Source organism: Eulemur rufifrons, chromosome 2, assembly GCF_041146395.1.
Source record: "Eulemur rufifrons isolate Redbay chromosome 2, OSU_ERuf_1, whole genome shotgun sequence".
NCBI classification, from domain to species: domain Eukaryota; kingdom Metazoa; phylum Chordata; class Mammalia; order Primates; family Lemuridae; genus Eulemur; species Eulemur rufifrons.
Window position 1 is genome coordinate 126,377,660 of NC_090984.1, and position 14,910 is coordinate 126,392,569.

The 14,910-nt window shown below is 49.8% G+C and overlaps 1 gene segment (V, D, J or C); it reads left to right on the top strand.

The window, feature by feature from the left end:
* The first annotated feature begins 3,967 nt into the window (after positions 1-3,967).
* Positions 3,968-4,463, top strand: LOC138397100 (immunoglobulin heavy variable 1-2-like). The segment is given in 2 exon segments: positions 3,968-4,064; positions 4,147-4,463. Coding segments are annotated over 2 exon segments (363 nt in total).
* Positions 4,464-14,910: the final 10,447 nt, after the last annotated feature.

Genomic DNA, 14,910 nt, shown 5'->3' on the forward strand with positions numbered 1-14,910 from the left:
TTAGAGGCCGGGTGGACTGGACCCCTGCCAGTGACCCTCACAACACCAACAGCCGTGAGGGTTGCCAGAAAGCGCCACTGGATCCATCACATGTGGATCAAAAGGCGACCCCAGATCAACTCCCTGAGAAATGGATGCCCGGCCCACCGAGGACCCACTAAAGATAAGACTTTCCAGAGTCTCCTCTGGTTCCTCCCAGTTATCTGTTTTAATCCAGCAGACGACACCCCCCCCCCATCAGCCTATAAACTACACTTAGGTGCTTACAAAGACAATAAATGACACTGTCATAATTAGACAGACCCGGAGAGCCTCAGCAAAGGCTGGGCTAGAGCCTGTCCAAGCTCCCGCCCCTCTGCTGCCTCTGAAGACATGTCTCTGAGTGGCCTCCTCCCCCTCTTCCTGGGCTGGGAGACAAGACTGCCTTTAAACTCAAAATTCCACTCTGTACTTAAAAGATAAATCCTTAGACATAAGCTAAACACCTTATTTACTTAAAACATTTATATGAAGGACAGGGTGATACAGATAGCCAAAAAAATGTAAAAATAGATGGTTTGCAAGATAATTTTTGACACTATGTATTGATGTATATTACAGTACTATAAACATCAAAAAAGAGGGGGATAAGTTTAAAAGCACTTGTCATCTCTAGCATTCCTAATCCCCGTGGACGACAACACTTTTGTCAGCCATAACAAAACCGGTTATTCCCATTCTGCTGACACTGCTCCTTGGCCCCTGGCTCATAAACAGCCTCATTTCTTATGTTAAACAAAGAGTTCAAGCTGTCAAATTTATGGTCCTCCAAACCCACTATCAACGTGTCTCTGATGTTAATACCAAAGAATCAATGATTTGATTCCTCCTCAAAACCAGTGGGGAATGTTACAGTCTGAGTTTCACACCGAAAAGTCACTAATCTGCCATTCTGCTTCTGTAAACCTGCTTGCTCCTGCTTACTGAAGACAGTACACTCAACACAGAAATCCCTAAGTGACTATAACACCCATGTTCTGCGTAAAATGATTCCAGCCCCACGTTTTGCATGAAGCGATTACAACACTCATGTTTTGCATGAACAAAATATGGCCCAGATCCTGTCACACCAAAGATAAGAAAATGATGTAATGCTCACTCAAGGCTTTTTGTACACGTGCTTGCTCAATCTTAGTAATTTTCCACCCACAAACTTACAATATAAAAACTTTCCGTTTCAAAGGCTGCCTGCTGCTCTCTGTGCCGCCTTTGGTGGTGCAGAGAGTAGTCCCTGGCCAGCTAATAGAGACTCCTGATTTGGCTCAATTCGGTCTTTAGGTGGTCATTTCTCAAGTCTCAGACCATAACAAGTCTATCTGAGCAAGAGAACGTAGGGAGCCCAGACACAGGGGGACAAAACCGAGGTCTCCAGAGGAACTTGGACCCTCTGGCAGCTACATGCTCAGCGCCCCTCTCTCATCATCCTCACACTCATTTCTTTCTCATCCTTTGTGGTATTTGCAAAGTTTCTCTTCCCCCCATGGAAATATTCAGCATTTCCTTGGGAATCCCTTGGGCTCATCCAGGATACAGATCCAGGGAGACCCAGGTCTCTCCTGCAGCGCCCTGGGCTTGGGCAGGTGCAGGGGTGACTAGGAAGTGCCTCGGCCCCTGTGTCGGATGCAAGGCCTGGGGCCCAGGAGGAGGGCAGGAAGGGGAGATGAACATTGGGCTGGGCACACGAGGATGGTCAATGCCACCTTCCTTGCTGGTGAGGAGGGAGCCCCGGGGAAGCCTGGCCTCCCTCACAGGGCAGGAGCCACACTCACCCGGCTGCTGCCCACCCAGGAGCTGACCCGGCTCAGCAGCACCACCTGAGCTGGCCGACAGCTCCTGCTCTGAATTATCAGGGCCTCACTCCCCTCAGTTGTGGGTTCCCAGGGGGCTCCCAGCCCCCGCTCACACCCCTACTGGTCTCCACAGTGTCCTGGGCAGCAGTGAACTGAGGACACCCATCGTCCCTGCACCTTCATGGCCTCTGTGGTTGGCACCAGGGAGTCCCTGGGCACAGCCTGTGTTTGGGGCCAAACACAGCCCCCTGCTCTGGGCAGGAGGCACCGGGAAGTCACATTGCAAAGGGCCCTGCTATGGCATGGAGGACCAAGGTCCATGGAACAATCACCCGTGTCCTCCCCAGGCCACCTGCAGCCCCTGCTCACCTCAGCAGAGACACTGGGTCCATGTGCAGCGTCAACTGCAGCCAGGACCAGGAAGCAGACGTGTCTCCTCCACTGTGGTTTTCAAGTGCGGCTCTTCTGTTCCTGGACTTGAGAAGTAAAAAGCAAAAGACAGTCACCCCGTGGATCCCCCCTGCCCAGATGGGACAGGGACATGGCCCACAATAGATGCCCCATGGGGGAAGCAGCAGGTGGTGGCCCATCCCAGGCCCTGGTCCTCAGGGACTCGGACCTTCCCAGCTGTCCCTCCTGAGTCCCCTCTTCCAAGATCAGTTCTTGCTTCTCCACCTGGGGAGATGCCCCATCCAGGTCCCCAGGGCCCTGCCCTCAGGCTCCTGGCTGTGCCCCTGAGAGGGGGCCTGCTGGGCTGCAGGGCCAGGGTGGCCCTCCCCACAGTCCGGGCAGCTCGGTGTTGGCTGCATTGACTGCACATGGCTCTGCCGGGTGTGGCCCTCCAGGGGCAACCCTGGCCCCACCCAGGGGCATCTGCAGGGTCCCTCTAGCTGGGAGAATAGGCAAACCCACAGCGTGGGCAGGTCCATTTCTCCCGTTGTGAGGTGTTTGCTGTTGTCTGTCTGACAAGGGGACATACCCAGGCCCAGGGTCAGTGTGTGGGCTCGGCCCATGTGCCACATGCAGGGAAGAAGGGAAGTACCACTCCGGCTGCTGTGAACGCGGGCCACAGTGTGTGAGTGTGTGTGTGTGAGCGTGTGTGTGAGTGTGTGTGTGAGTGTGTGTGCGTTTGTGCCCTGCAGGATCAGTAGTTGTGTGGCTGGCTCTGAGCCAGGCCCATGAGCTGTGGGTTAAAGTGACATTTAACCAGAAGAACTTCAAGGACATACGAGGCTCCTGCCAAGCCCCGAGGGTTTCTGCACCACTGTGGGTGTGGCCGGGCCACGGCCTGTGGAGCTCCAGGGAAGGGGCTCCCCGAGGCTCTCACAGAATCCTTGCTTGGGGCCTCCCTGCAGAGCTCCCTGGGTTTAGAAAGGCCAGTTCACCCTTTCCAGTCAAAAGCACATGCTGTCAGTGAAGGAGCATGTGACCTGGGGCACAGCCAGGTCACCCTGGGCTGGGGACACTGGGAGGAAGATGCTCTGTGAGTCCAGAGGGAACCTCCACTGCCAGAGGGGCTGGGCTGCAGGGGGCGCTCAGGAGCACCCAGCACAGGCTGCCGCCAGCAGCAGGCTCAGAGGAGGCTGGGAGGGGTTCCTCCTGGGGACTGGCTCTTCCTTTTTTAAAAAACCAAAAATAAGAATTTTATATGACATGTTATTCCTCCTCAGCTGTGTTTAAGTAACACAATATTTTAATGAAAGCCACATTTACAAAGGGTCTCTAGCCCTCCTGCATGTGCTAAGAGTAAGCAGCTGGGGGCAAGGGAACATTTTTATATACAAATGGGCAGAAAATTTCAGGGAACTCACGGATCCAAAGGACAAGACCTTTGGGTATAAAATGGCACAGATGGTCCCAGGGCTCTCCGTGCATTTCCCACGTGGGTTCACAGTGAAGAACGTGTATTTGGCGGCTTGTCCCTAAGGGGGAGGACCTCTGTGCACATGGAATCAAGGGGGTTGCAGGGACACCTGTCCTCAGCGTCACCCTGTTGCGTGGCCCCCGCATCATCTCGGTTCTCTTTCTCACACTGGGGCAGGTCTAGGGCTATAAAACGTCCTGCCTCATGAATATGCAAATGGCCTGAGGTCTGCTGGGGTACATACAGCTATGCCTGCGCCCCGAGAGCGTCACCCCACCACCACGTCCCTGCTCTGGAGAAGCCCCTGGCAGCTCAGCTCCTCACTATGGACTGGACCTGGAGGATCCTCTTCCTGGTGGCCGCAGCGACAGGTGAGGGGCTCCCCAGTCCCAGGGTGAGGAGGGGCCCGTACCCAGCCAGGGGGACTCACCCAGTCCTGTCTCCTCTGCACAGGCGCCCGCTCCCAGGTCCAGCTGGTGCAGTCGGGTGCTGAGGTGAGGCCACCTGGGGCCTCCGTGAAGGTGTCCTGCAAGGCTTCCGGATACACCTTCACCAGCTACTACATGCACTGGGTGCGACAGACCCCTGGACAAGGGCTGGAGTGGATGGGACGTTTTGACCCTGAAGATGGTTCCACAAACTATGCACAGAAGTTCCAGGGCCAAGTCACCATGACCAGGGACACGTCCACCAGCACAGCCTTCATGGAGCTGAGCAGTCTGCGACCCGAGGACACGGCCGTGTATTACTGGGCGAGAGACACAGTGTGACAACCCACATCCTGAGGGGTCGGAAACCCTGAGGGAGACGCAGCTGTGCTGGGGATGAGAAAGTGATGAGGGACATTAGATTGAAATGTTTCCCAATATGCGTTAGTTAGTTGAGGAAAAGGAATATGTGACATGTGTATGCAGTCTAATTACATTGCAAAGATTTCATTCAGTTGTCACCGTATCAACGGAGCTTAGAGAACTATGGAAGATTCAAGCTAATAAAGCCAGTACAAGCATTTCCATTAAGTTATTAACGTCAACATGAGTTTTCACATCAGTTGGGTAAATAAATTGGAGTAAGAATTCTAAATCACAAGGTACATGCCTTTTAACACATAAGAAATGGCCAAAATGTCTCCCAAAATGTCTTTCTTATTTCTTGTAAATGAAATTTATTTTACGGTGGTTTTAAGTTCACAGTACCATCGAGAGAAGGTCCAGAGAGTTCCCGTTCACTCCCGGCCTGCGCCTGCGTGAACTTCCTCGGTGTGGACACACCGTGACAGGTTCATCAATAGGTTGCAATGGACGAACCTACGTTGAAACGTCGTCATTACCCAAAATCCACAGCTTGAATTTGGTTTCGCCATTGGTGCCGTCCCTTCTGTGGGTTCTGGCCAATTGATACAGACATGCATCTATTATTCTGGTGCCATAACTTGCCGACTCATTTGTGGAATTCCAAGGGAGGCAAACGATGGTGCCTGGGAAAAGAGGCCACTCTAGGGAGGGTGGAAGCGGACAGTGGGTCAGGAACCGAGCCTGCCCTCGGGAAGGCCCGCAGTGGGTCCCGCGTGCTGTGCTGGCCTTTGCCCTCCTCAGAGGTGAAGGCGCCTCTCATGTCCTCTGCGGAGCAGGGAGAACCCCCGAGGCATCCCCACCCGCCTGTGTTGCTGTGCCCTCAGGGGTGGCCCTCGTGACTGCCTGCCCCATCCTAGCGCCCGCTGAGGAGGGCAGGGCACGGACTCTCTCCCCCAACACAGTGGCATCAGGGCATTGGTGGCAGGAGGGTATTCCGATTAGGAATTACGAGACAGTGAGGGACAACAATTCAGTTGGCTGTTCTCAGGTGTCGAGAACATTCAGGTGTAGGTTTGAGACCTTCCTTTGCTTTTGGCTTTAAGTAATTTACGGAAGTTGGGTAGTGGATCACTTTCATCTATTAGAGTGTATTGGAACTTCAATAACTTTTGTGCAAACTTTTATATCACGTCTATGGAAATTTTAGCCTGCTCAATAGAAAATAAGATATAAAGGTATTTTTCTGGGTTTATCATCCAATATCATAGAATAGTCAATGGTACAAACCAGACAGATACGTTTGATTAAGGTTACAGAAGTATCTGCTGTGCATGAGACGTTATAATCACTTTGGTAGAGTCTCTTTAACTTGAAAGTGCCTTATTTAAAAGTAGCAAGGAACGTTATTCGGCTGAGGCTCATGTATTACAAGGAATAGCTGAGAGTTTGGGAAAATCTGTGTCACTCTTGACACCCAATACCTTGGAGCCCCGGTGAGCAGAGTTTCGCCGGCAGAGCAGCAAGGCGTCCCCCAGGTACTGACGGGTGTCGGCCTTGTCACCGTCCACGCACCCTGAACACTTCCGGGTAGGGAGGGGATCGGGCACTTCTTCTCTTCAGAGCATTGTTGCTGATCGCACACGAAGGGACCTACTGCTGTCAATGTTCTTGGTCACTGCTGTGCCATCTTTTGTTCCGCTGTCTCTTCTGCTCACGGCATCCGCGGCTGCTTCCAGGACAGGCCCTGGAGAGGGGGGCCGCCCGGCTCCGCGGTCTGTGGGCCACGGGCTTCACATCCTGCATCATTTTTCTCTGACAGCATTTCAGCATGTCCTGTGGCTGTTTTAGACCAGGCAGAGAGGCGACTTCACATTCTATTTCTGTTGTCAATACAGGTCTGAAATTTCCCATTTGACGTCACTGGTGAAATGCAATAAAATCGGGAAAGTTGTTACATCAGAAACTTCGTAAACTCCTGATTTGTGTCAGGAGTTGATTCCTGCCCCGTCCCCCGATCTTCTGCAGTCTGCGTGGTGGCCACTTCTCGTTCTGTCTTGTGTTCCTCTTCAGCCGCAGACCCTGCGTGAACACACTGTGTCGAATCCCTGGGAATCGGCTCCACTATTCCAAGGAAATGCCCATAACTTGACTCACATCATATTCTTCCAGTGTTTTCTGCCACTTGTTTCCATGTGGGCAGATTCTCCGAGCCCTGTTCTGGGCAGAGCTGCACAGCTGAGGTCCTGCCCTTTCGGGGACACAGCATCCAGCTTCTCCAAGTGACGTCCTCCCTGGTGCCCTCTGAGGGATGGAATCCCTTCGCAGGCCTGGGCCTGGCCACAGACCTCAGGGAAGGCCTGTGGCGTGTCCAGGACACGCTGACTGTGGAAGAAGAAAAAGGCCTGGGGAAACTCCTGGGGACGTTGTGGGGAGGGACCCGGCTGTGTCTGGATCTACATAAGAGAAGGAGGGTTCAGGTATGGGCTGGAAGCAGACGCCATTCAGCCCAGCTGGCCTTTCCCCACGCAACATCCTCTGCAGTCACCTCCTTTTGGATGGAGGGAAGGGCAGGTCAGGCTGTCACGTAACAGCGGTAACGTAACAATCTCTCAGGGGAGACGGGAACCACGGTACATGGGAGGTTCAGGGAAAGAAAGCAGGAAGGACCCAAACGAGCCAGATCTCAGTCCCTTCCCTGCGTGAGTACGAAGCTTCCCCATGGGAAGATTTCTCCTCAGTCTCCAGGACAGAATAGATCTGCTAATGGGCTGTGTAAGGTCACGACGCCCTCCTTAGCCAGGCCGGGGTGTCTGGGGAAGGCAACGCTGTGGTCTGGAGGAAAACGAGATTGCTGTGTCCTCTCCTTGGCCTGCTGCCAGCTGCACAAGGCGTCTCAGAGGTCAGACGTGCACCAGGTGCCATGGCCACTGCTGCATGTGGCTGGCGGGGACCGAGGTTCCGCGTCCTCAGGTGTCGCTTCCAAGGTGCAGCTGCAGGAGTCGGGCTCAGGGCTGGTGAAGCCATCTCAGACACTCTCCCTGACCTGGGACATCTCTGGACTGTTCATCACACGCTGTGGTTACTGCTGGAGCTGCATCTGCCAGCCCTGGGGCAAGGCATGGGACTGCGTCAGGGACACATGCTACGTAGGGAGCACAAATTACAACCTGTCCCTCCAGAGCTGAGTTGCCACGTCCTGATCAATGTCCAAGATTCAGTTGTCCCTGCAGCTGAGCTCTGTGCCCACGAAGGACAGGGCCGGATTCACTGTGGGACACACAGTGAGGGGACATCAGTGTGAGCCCAGATACAGACCTCCCTGCAGGGGCGCTCGTGGCCACCAGGGGGCACCCGGGAACAACCTGAGCACAGAGCTGGACCTGGGCAGGTGTGGGTGGAGGGGAAGGGCTGCTTTCCTGTCGGGGGGTCGTGGCTTCCTCTCCATATAACCATCTCCTCTGGGGGACTTGTCTGAGTTCATGACCCTGTGCTTCCCCCTGAAGTCTCAGATACATTTGTGGTAACGACAGAAAATATTCTCACCTGCTCAAAAGGCAGACAGTGGCTTCCAGGCACTTTCTCCTGTCCCCAAATGTACATTAACTATCAACACTTTGGAATAAGTTGTAAATGGATAAAAGACTTTCTCTTGGACAACACAATGCAGCACAGCACGCAGAAGCCGGCAAGCAGGACACAGAGCCCGCGGGACATCAGGGGCAGACGGCTCCTCCCCCCGCTGGAGACCCCAGAAGGGCTCATTTCCCAGCTCAGGAGCTGGTGTGGAGGGAAACTGAGGATACCTTTCAGACCCTGGGGTTTCCTGTCTCTGCCTGTCACTCTTCTTCCTCAGGAGTCCAGGTTGTCTCCTTGTAATGCCCAGGTCTCGTTCATCTGAAATGGGATGACTGAGGACCTGAATTCAATGCAAATTTAAGCCTTAATTTTTTTCACTTTTCTGCTCTCCATAAACTTTCAGTACAATATTTGGAGTATGACATCAGCCACCCGCCATCCACACCCTTGTGCCATGAAAGGGTTTTGTGTTTCCTACGCTGTGTCGGTCATTCAGGAGCAAACGCTTCTCTGCAGAGATGATTCTGTATGTGCCGGGGGTTTGCTTGGCCCCTGGAAAATTTAAACTGCAATCCCTTTAGCAAGTCCAGCTTCCAGCGATCCAGTGCCTATGTCCAGTGTCGTCTTGTCTCAGCCCACATGCCGCCTGCTGGGCTGTGCCTAATAAGCTAATGCTCTGGTCCTGTTTCTCCCTGCAAGTCCTGGTCTCTCTGCAGATTTCAGGTTTGTTCTTGGTGAAATAACTTCTGCTATTTGAAATATTAAATAAAATTTGCTAATCCGCAGCTCCCGCAGTCATGCTTTATAGATGACGATGATGTTGCTATTATTGTGGCTGATGTAAGAAGAAGAGCTTTTTCTCAGCTGTCTGCTTCTCCCAGGTGAGGATAAGCTTTATCCTTAATGCCAAGAAATTAGAAATGATCAAACTATTAACCAGTAGTTTAATAAATAAGAATTTTGTGCAAATGATGCATCAGGACACTACATCAACAGCAATGGCTGTGTCATGCTCACTGCAGCGTGGCCGCGTCCACAGTGTGTGCTGTGAGTACAATAGGCAAAAAGCACCTGCTACGTGATTCCACTGTTACAAATTCTAGAGAGTGAAAACTCAAGTAACATAAACTATGTCAGCAGGTGCCTGGGTAAAGGGAGGGAGAGGGAAGGAGAAAGAAGGAGGAATTTTAGAAGGAGAAGTGTCAACATTGAGGGAAATCAATTTCCTCCATATCGCAGACAGGGGACGGTGTGTCAGCATCTTTCACTTGTTCACTTCAACTGTGCTAAGGCCACTGAGTACCAACTATGCCTCATTAAAGTTAATATGAACAATTAATAGATGATTTGGTAGAGAAGGAGCGATGGACAAATAGATAATAAGGGAGATTTTAGGTTCAGTTATCTGCATTAATCCTGTGTGCCAGGCTTTCTATATATTATTCAGAAAAAAAAAGCAGAGAGGCAAGAAACTGGCTTTATCTTGTTATGATAGAATTGGGGTTCTAGAATCCACCCTAGGCATGTCCAGGTTTGGTCTGCAGTGGGTTCCAAGGACGGGATCATGGCCCAGACACAGAGATTCCCAGATATGTGTTTCTGGACATATCACACAACTTCCATATGTGTCTAGGCTTACGTTTACATCTGTAAAATACACGGAAACTTCACACCCACAGCACATGGTTTCTATGTGTCTGTAAGTTAAATAAGTGAACATGAGCAATTGATCACTGTACAGTCACCGAATTTTTTTCTGGTCTTGCCGTCCCTCAGCTGCCCCACCCAGGGCTTGCTATATAGCAGGGGACATGCAAATAGGGCCCTCCCTCTGCTGATGAAAACCAGCCCAGCCCTCACCCTGCAGCTCTGGGACAGGAGCCCCAGCCCCGGCATTCCCAGGAGTCCCCATTCGGTGATCAGGACTGAACACAGACACTCACCATGGAGTCTGGGCTCAGCTGGGTTTTCCTTGTGGCTCTGTTACAAGGTAATTCATGGAGAACTGGAGATATTGGGTGTGTGAGTGGATGTGAGTGAGAGAAACAGGGGTGTGTGTGGCAGTTTCTGACTAGGCTGTGTCTGTGTTTGCAGGTGTCCAGAGTGAGGTGCAGCTGGTGGAGTCTGGGGGAGGCTTGGTCCAGCCTGGGGGGTCCCTGAGACTCTCCTGTGCAGCCTCCGGATTCACCTTTGATGACTATGCCATGCACTGGGTCCGCCAGGATCCAGGGAAGGGGCTGGAGTGGGTGGCAGTTATATGGTATGATGGAAGTAAGCAATACTACGCAGACGCCGTGAAGGGCCGATTCACCATCTCCAGAGACAACAGCAAGAACACGTTGTCTCTGCAAATGAACAGTCTGAGAGCCGAGGACACGGCCCTGTACTACTGTGCCAGTGACACAGTGAGGTGACTTCAGTGTGAGCCCAGACACAAACCTCCTGCGGGGGTGCGCATGAGCCACCAGGGGGCGCGCGGGACACAACGAGCAGAGTCAAGGCAGTGGACAATGATTGTTTCCTGTCAGAATTTGGGGCCTCTTCTTTAGAAATTTCAACCAGGGACCTATATTCTTTCCTGGCTCTGCGCTCGTCACTGTAGTGTCTGAATTAGAAACGTCTTGTTGTACTAAATGAACAAGCTCTCACCTGGACACATGGTGGAACATCAGTCACGTGGGCAGAAATGACACTGGTGTTATCACAGGGGTCAGAATCCTGAGGAAGGAATCCCAGGGGAACCTGCTGAGCATTTTCCAACCAGACTCAGCGCACAGACCTCAGTGGGACTCCCTGAGTGGGACAGTCTTTGGGATTCAGGTTGGGACATGTAGGGACCTGGGCAGGGTCAGTGTCTCATAAAACCTAACACTGTCAAGTTGTTCTCTCCTCATTTAAAACTGTACATTTCAGATGCAGAAATGATTTAGTTCAATTTTTTTTTTTTTGGAAGTCTATTTTGTTTCTCCCTTGGTTCTGTTTTCACATCTTCCTCTGTTCCTTTGTCCCACACAAAATGGAGGGTGTGGTCTCTGTGTCTAAATCCTGGGGCTCAAACCCTTCACCTGGAGCTCAGGTGTGGCTCTGGCTGTGGCTCCTGAGGCACCTGGGAGAGATTGATGGGATGGGACTGTGTCACCCACCATTGCTGGGACCCTCCTGCTGTCACCTGGGCATGGACTCACATTGGAAATGCAAGCAGCCATTAGTAGCTGCGAGAATGAGATTGATTGGTCAAAGTGGGATGTGTCCACTGAGACTCTCACAGAGTCACCTTCAACACCTGTGGCATTGGAGAGACCTGCAGATGGAAACCTCAGTGTGCTGAGCAGTCTGGGTGACATCCAGGTCCTTGTGAGTGGTGTCCTTTGGCTCCACATGATCACACCCCACCCTGCAGTCCAGTCCCTGCTGTGTGTTGTGTCTGCCCGAGATGGCCCTTTATCCAAGAGCTGCCTCACCCTCCCCCCTCTGCTCCTCCTGACTGCCCTCTCCTATGTTCTCCTCCTTCCTATGGAGAGCAAAATCATTCCTTGTTTTTATTGTCATACCCATTGTTATCAAGGAGAAAGAAGTGTCGTGTATTGAACAAGGATTTGTGTCTAACCCACATGGGATTCACAAAAGATTTCTTCCATACATTAGTCTTCATCATGGGAGATATTTGTGGAAAATGATGCACAACATCCATCTTATGAAGAAATTTCCATTCTGAGTTAGTTCCATGTGTACCTTTAGACACAGATGTGTCCTCATTGCAAGTAGGAAACAGCTAACTATGTGACAGGCTTTGCCACCTTGTACAGTCCCTGCCTATGAAATAGCTACAGGGTCAGACAGGAAGGTGCTAACACCACAGGGCACATCAGGGAGTGTGGAGGAAGGGACAGGCCCATCAGGACAGGTGTGACCGCTGCTCCTTTAGAGTAACTTTGTTGATTTTAGTTGTTTATAGCATTTTAATTCAAAATTCCTACAGCACTAAAACACACTTGATTTATGTAAAGCCCAAGAGAGCTGCAAAGCTCAGGAGTTGGTGAGCACATGTCATGGTGCAGGACGCGGTGGGTGCCCCTGAGGTGGCCACAGGTGAAGGGTCACTCAGCATGAGGGTGAGGAATATGGACATTATGGCAAAGAAGGCAGGTGTCCTCCTGGGGAAGACAGGAGGTGGAGACTCTGTTGGCTGAGTCTGCAAGGGCTTGGGCAGGGGCACCAGGGTCTGTCCTAGAGAAGTGGCATCTGATGAAAGGATCTGATGTTGGGCGATTCTGGAACAAAGTGAGGAGCACAGAAATCAGCTGAGGGGGCTCCCCTGAGGCCTTGAAAGAGGTTGCTTTATGAATGCGACATCATGACATGTGGATCAGAGGAGCAGAGAGCCACACTGTGGAGCAGCCACCACCCCGGACCTGTTAGATGCGATCATGTGTGTGCAGAGGCAGGACGGCTGACACAGGGCAGGAGCGGATGGCGTGGATGGGCGTGGCCGCACGTGTGTATCGTGGGAAAGTGTGATCCGTGCAGGGACAACTCAAGTCAGCGCGGATCCTCTCTTCACAATATCGCAGCTTTGAATGTTCATATCTACAGTTAGCAACATGCTTATTTTCTTAGTTTATTCGCTAAAGGCAACAGTATATGTTTCAAATAATTCGTGATTATTTTATATTTCCTGATATTTATAGGTTTTTCTTTCAATAAATTCTCTAATCTGTGGCTGGGAGCCTGTTAAAATATGGCCCTATCAGAGCATAGCAACCAAATCTACAAGAGAAAAATGTTTCCCAGTTGCTGATTGCCAGGAGTCAGCGATTTCAGTAAGATGCGTGTGGTGACAGCGTGTGGAGCCACGAGATCACGTTTGCAGTCACCTACCGTGAGATGCTTCATTCTCTCCCAGTGAAACACAGCAAGTGGGGATGGCCACAGCAGACGCAGCTGGGTTAGTCTCCTCTGTTCTAAACTGCTCTTGCATAATGGGTTTCTCATTTGAAGAGTCTATTTTAACTCACATCAGCCTGTATTTACTATTTTAAGGAGATGATACATGGGGTCCTGTTTTGTCATACCTACGAGTAAGTCATAGTGAAATGATTTAATTTTAACTTACTACTCAGTGGGCCAGAGCATCCAAGCCCTCAGTAGAATATTTTGGAACAATATGTGCTGTCACCGTGGTGATTTAGGCAAGGAAATCCTTACAGTGTTTAGGATGAGGTGTTCCTCCTTGTCCGTATTATATATGGCAAAAACCATAATGGTATAGGGAGACTTTGTCAAAACTTTTTATGGGATTTCTAGCTTCAATAATAATCTGTGCTTCAGTATTAAGGATATGCAATATTGTCAAGGAGTGAATTTCTGCTCTAAGATACTTACAGCTTTTGTTGAAGAGGACAAAAAGCCAGACAACACCCTGTTATATTTACCATATATTATTTTAGTATATTTTGGATTTCTAATTGGGTCACTCACAGACTGCTCTCTGTTCTATTGCACAGTATAACTAGAGTTAATAAAGTTAATAATAATGTAGATTTCAAAATAGCTGAAACATAGAATTTTAAATATTCTCACTATAATGAAATAACAAATATTTGCAGTGATGGACATGCTAATTATGCTGATTCGATCATTCCACAATGTATACAAGTATTGACATCCTGTTGCTTCTCTTCAATATATATAATTATTGTCAATCAAAAATAAATAAAATTTGACCCAAGTGCCCAACAATACATGAGTGGAGTAATAAAATGTGGCATCTGTATACCATGCAGTTCTACTCAGCCACAAAATGCAATGGTGATCTAGCACCTCTTGTATTAACCTGGATAGAGCTGGAGTCTGTTCTACTAGGTGAGGTATCACAAGAATGGAGAAACAAGCACCACATGTGCTCCCCATCAAATCTGTGCTGACTGATCAACAGTGCAGTGTTCACATGGTAGTAATACTCAATGGGTGCCCGACAGGTGGAGATGTGGGCGGTGAACTTACAACTAATGCATGTTGAGCCCACTGTGTGGGGGGAGGGCACTCCTATAGTCCTGCCTCGGGGAAGGGGGGGCAAAGGCATTATATGTAACCAAAAAATTTGTACCCCATAATATTGTGAAATAAAAAAGAAACAATAAAAATGATAAATATTTTGGATGAGGAATACGATAATTTTCTTAATTTGATCAATATGCAAGGTATGCATATATCAAAACACATGTTAAATATATGCATTGTTTTTCAATTAAAATAAAATAAAATGTTTAAACGTAATGGTACAAGAAAAACCACCCAGGTATATTTCCTTTTATGCAAATTGTATAATCTTCTGTATTTTTTATTTAATTTTTCACGTATCATTTTAAATTTCATAATATTGCGGGGGTACAAATCTTTAGGGTACATAAATTTCCTTCCTCCCACCCGAGTCAGAGCTTCAAGCCTGTCCATCCTCCAGATCCCAAAGGCAATCACAGCAACAACAAAAATAAGTAAATGGGACCTGATCAAATTAAAGAGCTTCTGCACAGCAAGAACACTATCAGGAGAGCGAACAGACAGCCTACAGAACGGGAGGAAAGATTCGCACGCCACACATTTTATATTCTTTAAGCCTTTTCTTCCGTGTCTATACGCAGATCATATGCAAAGTGGTCCTTGCTGTGAAAATGTACAGACCTTTCTAGAAGCTCCATGTGATCTCTCATGGCTTCTGGGCACCTTCAATGTTCAGTGACAGAAAGGATGGTGTGAATATTTCAGTTCTTTTTCTTTTCTTTTTTTTTTTTTATTTCAGGATACTATGAGGGTAGAAATGTTTTGGCTACATTTTATATCTTTGCCT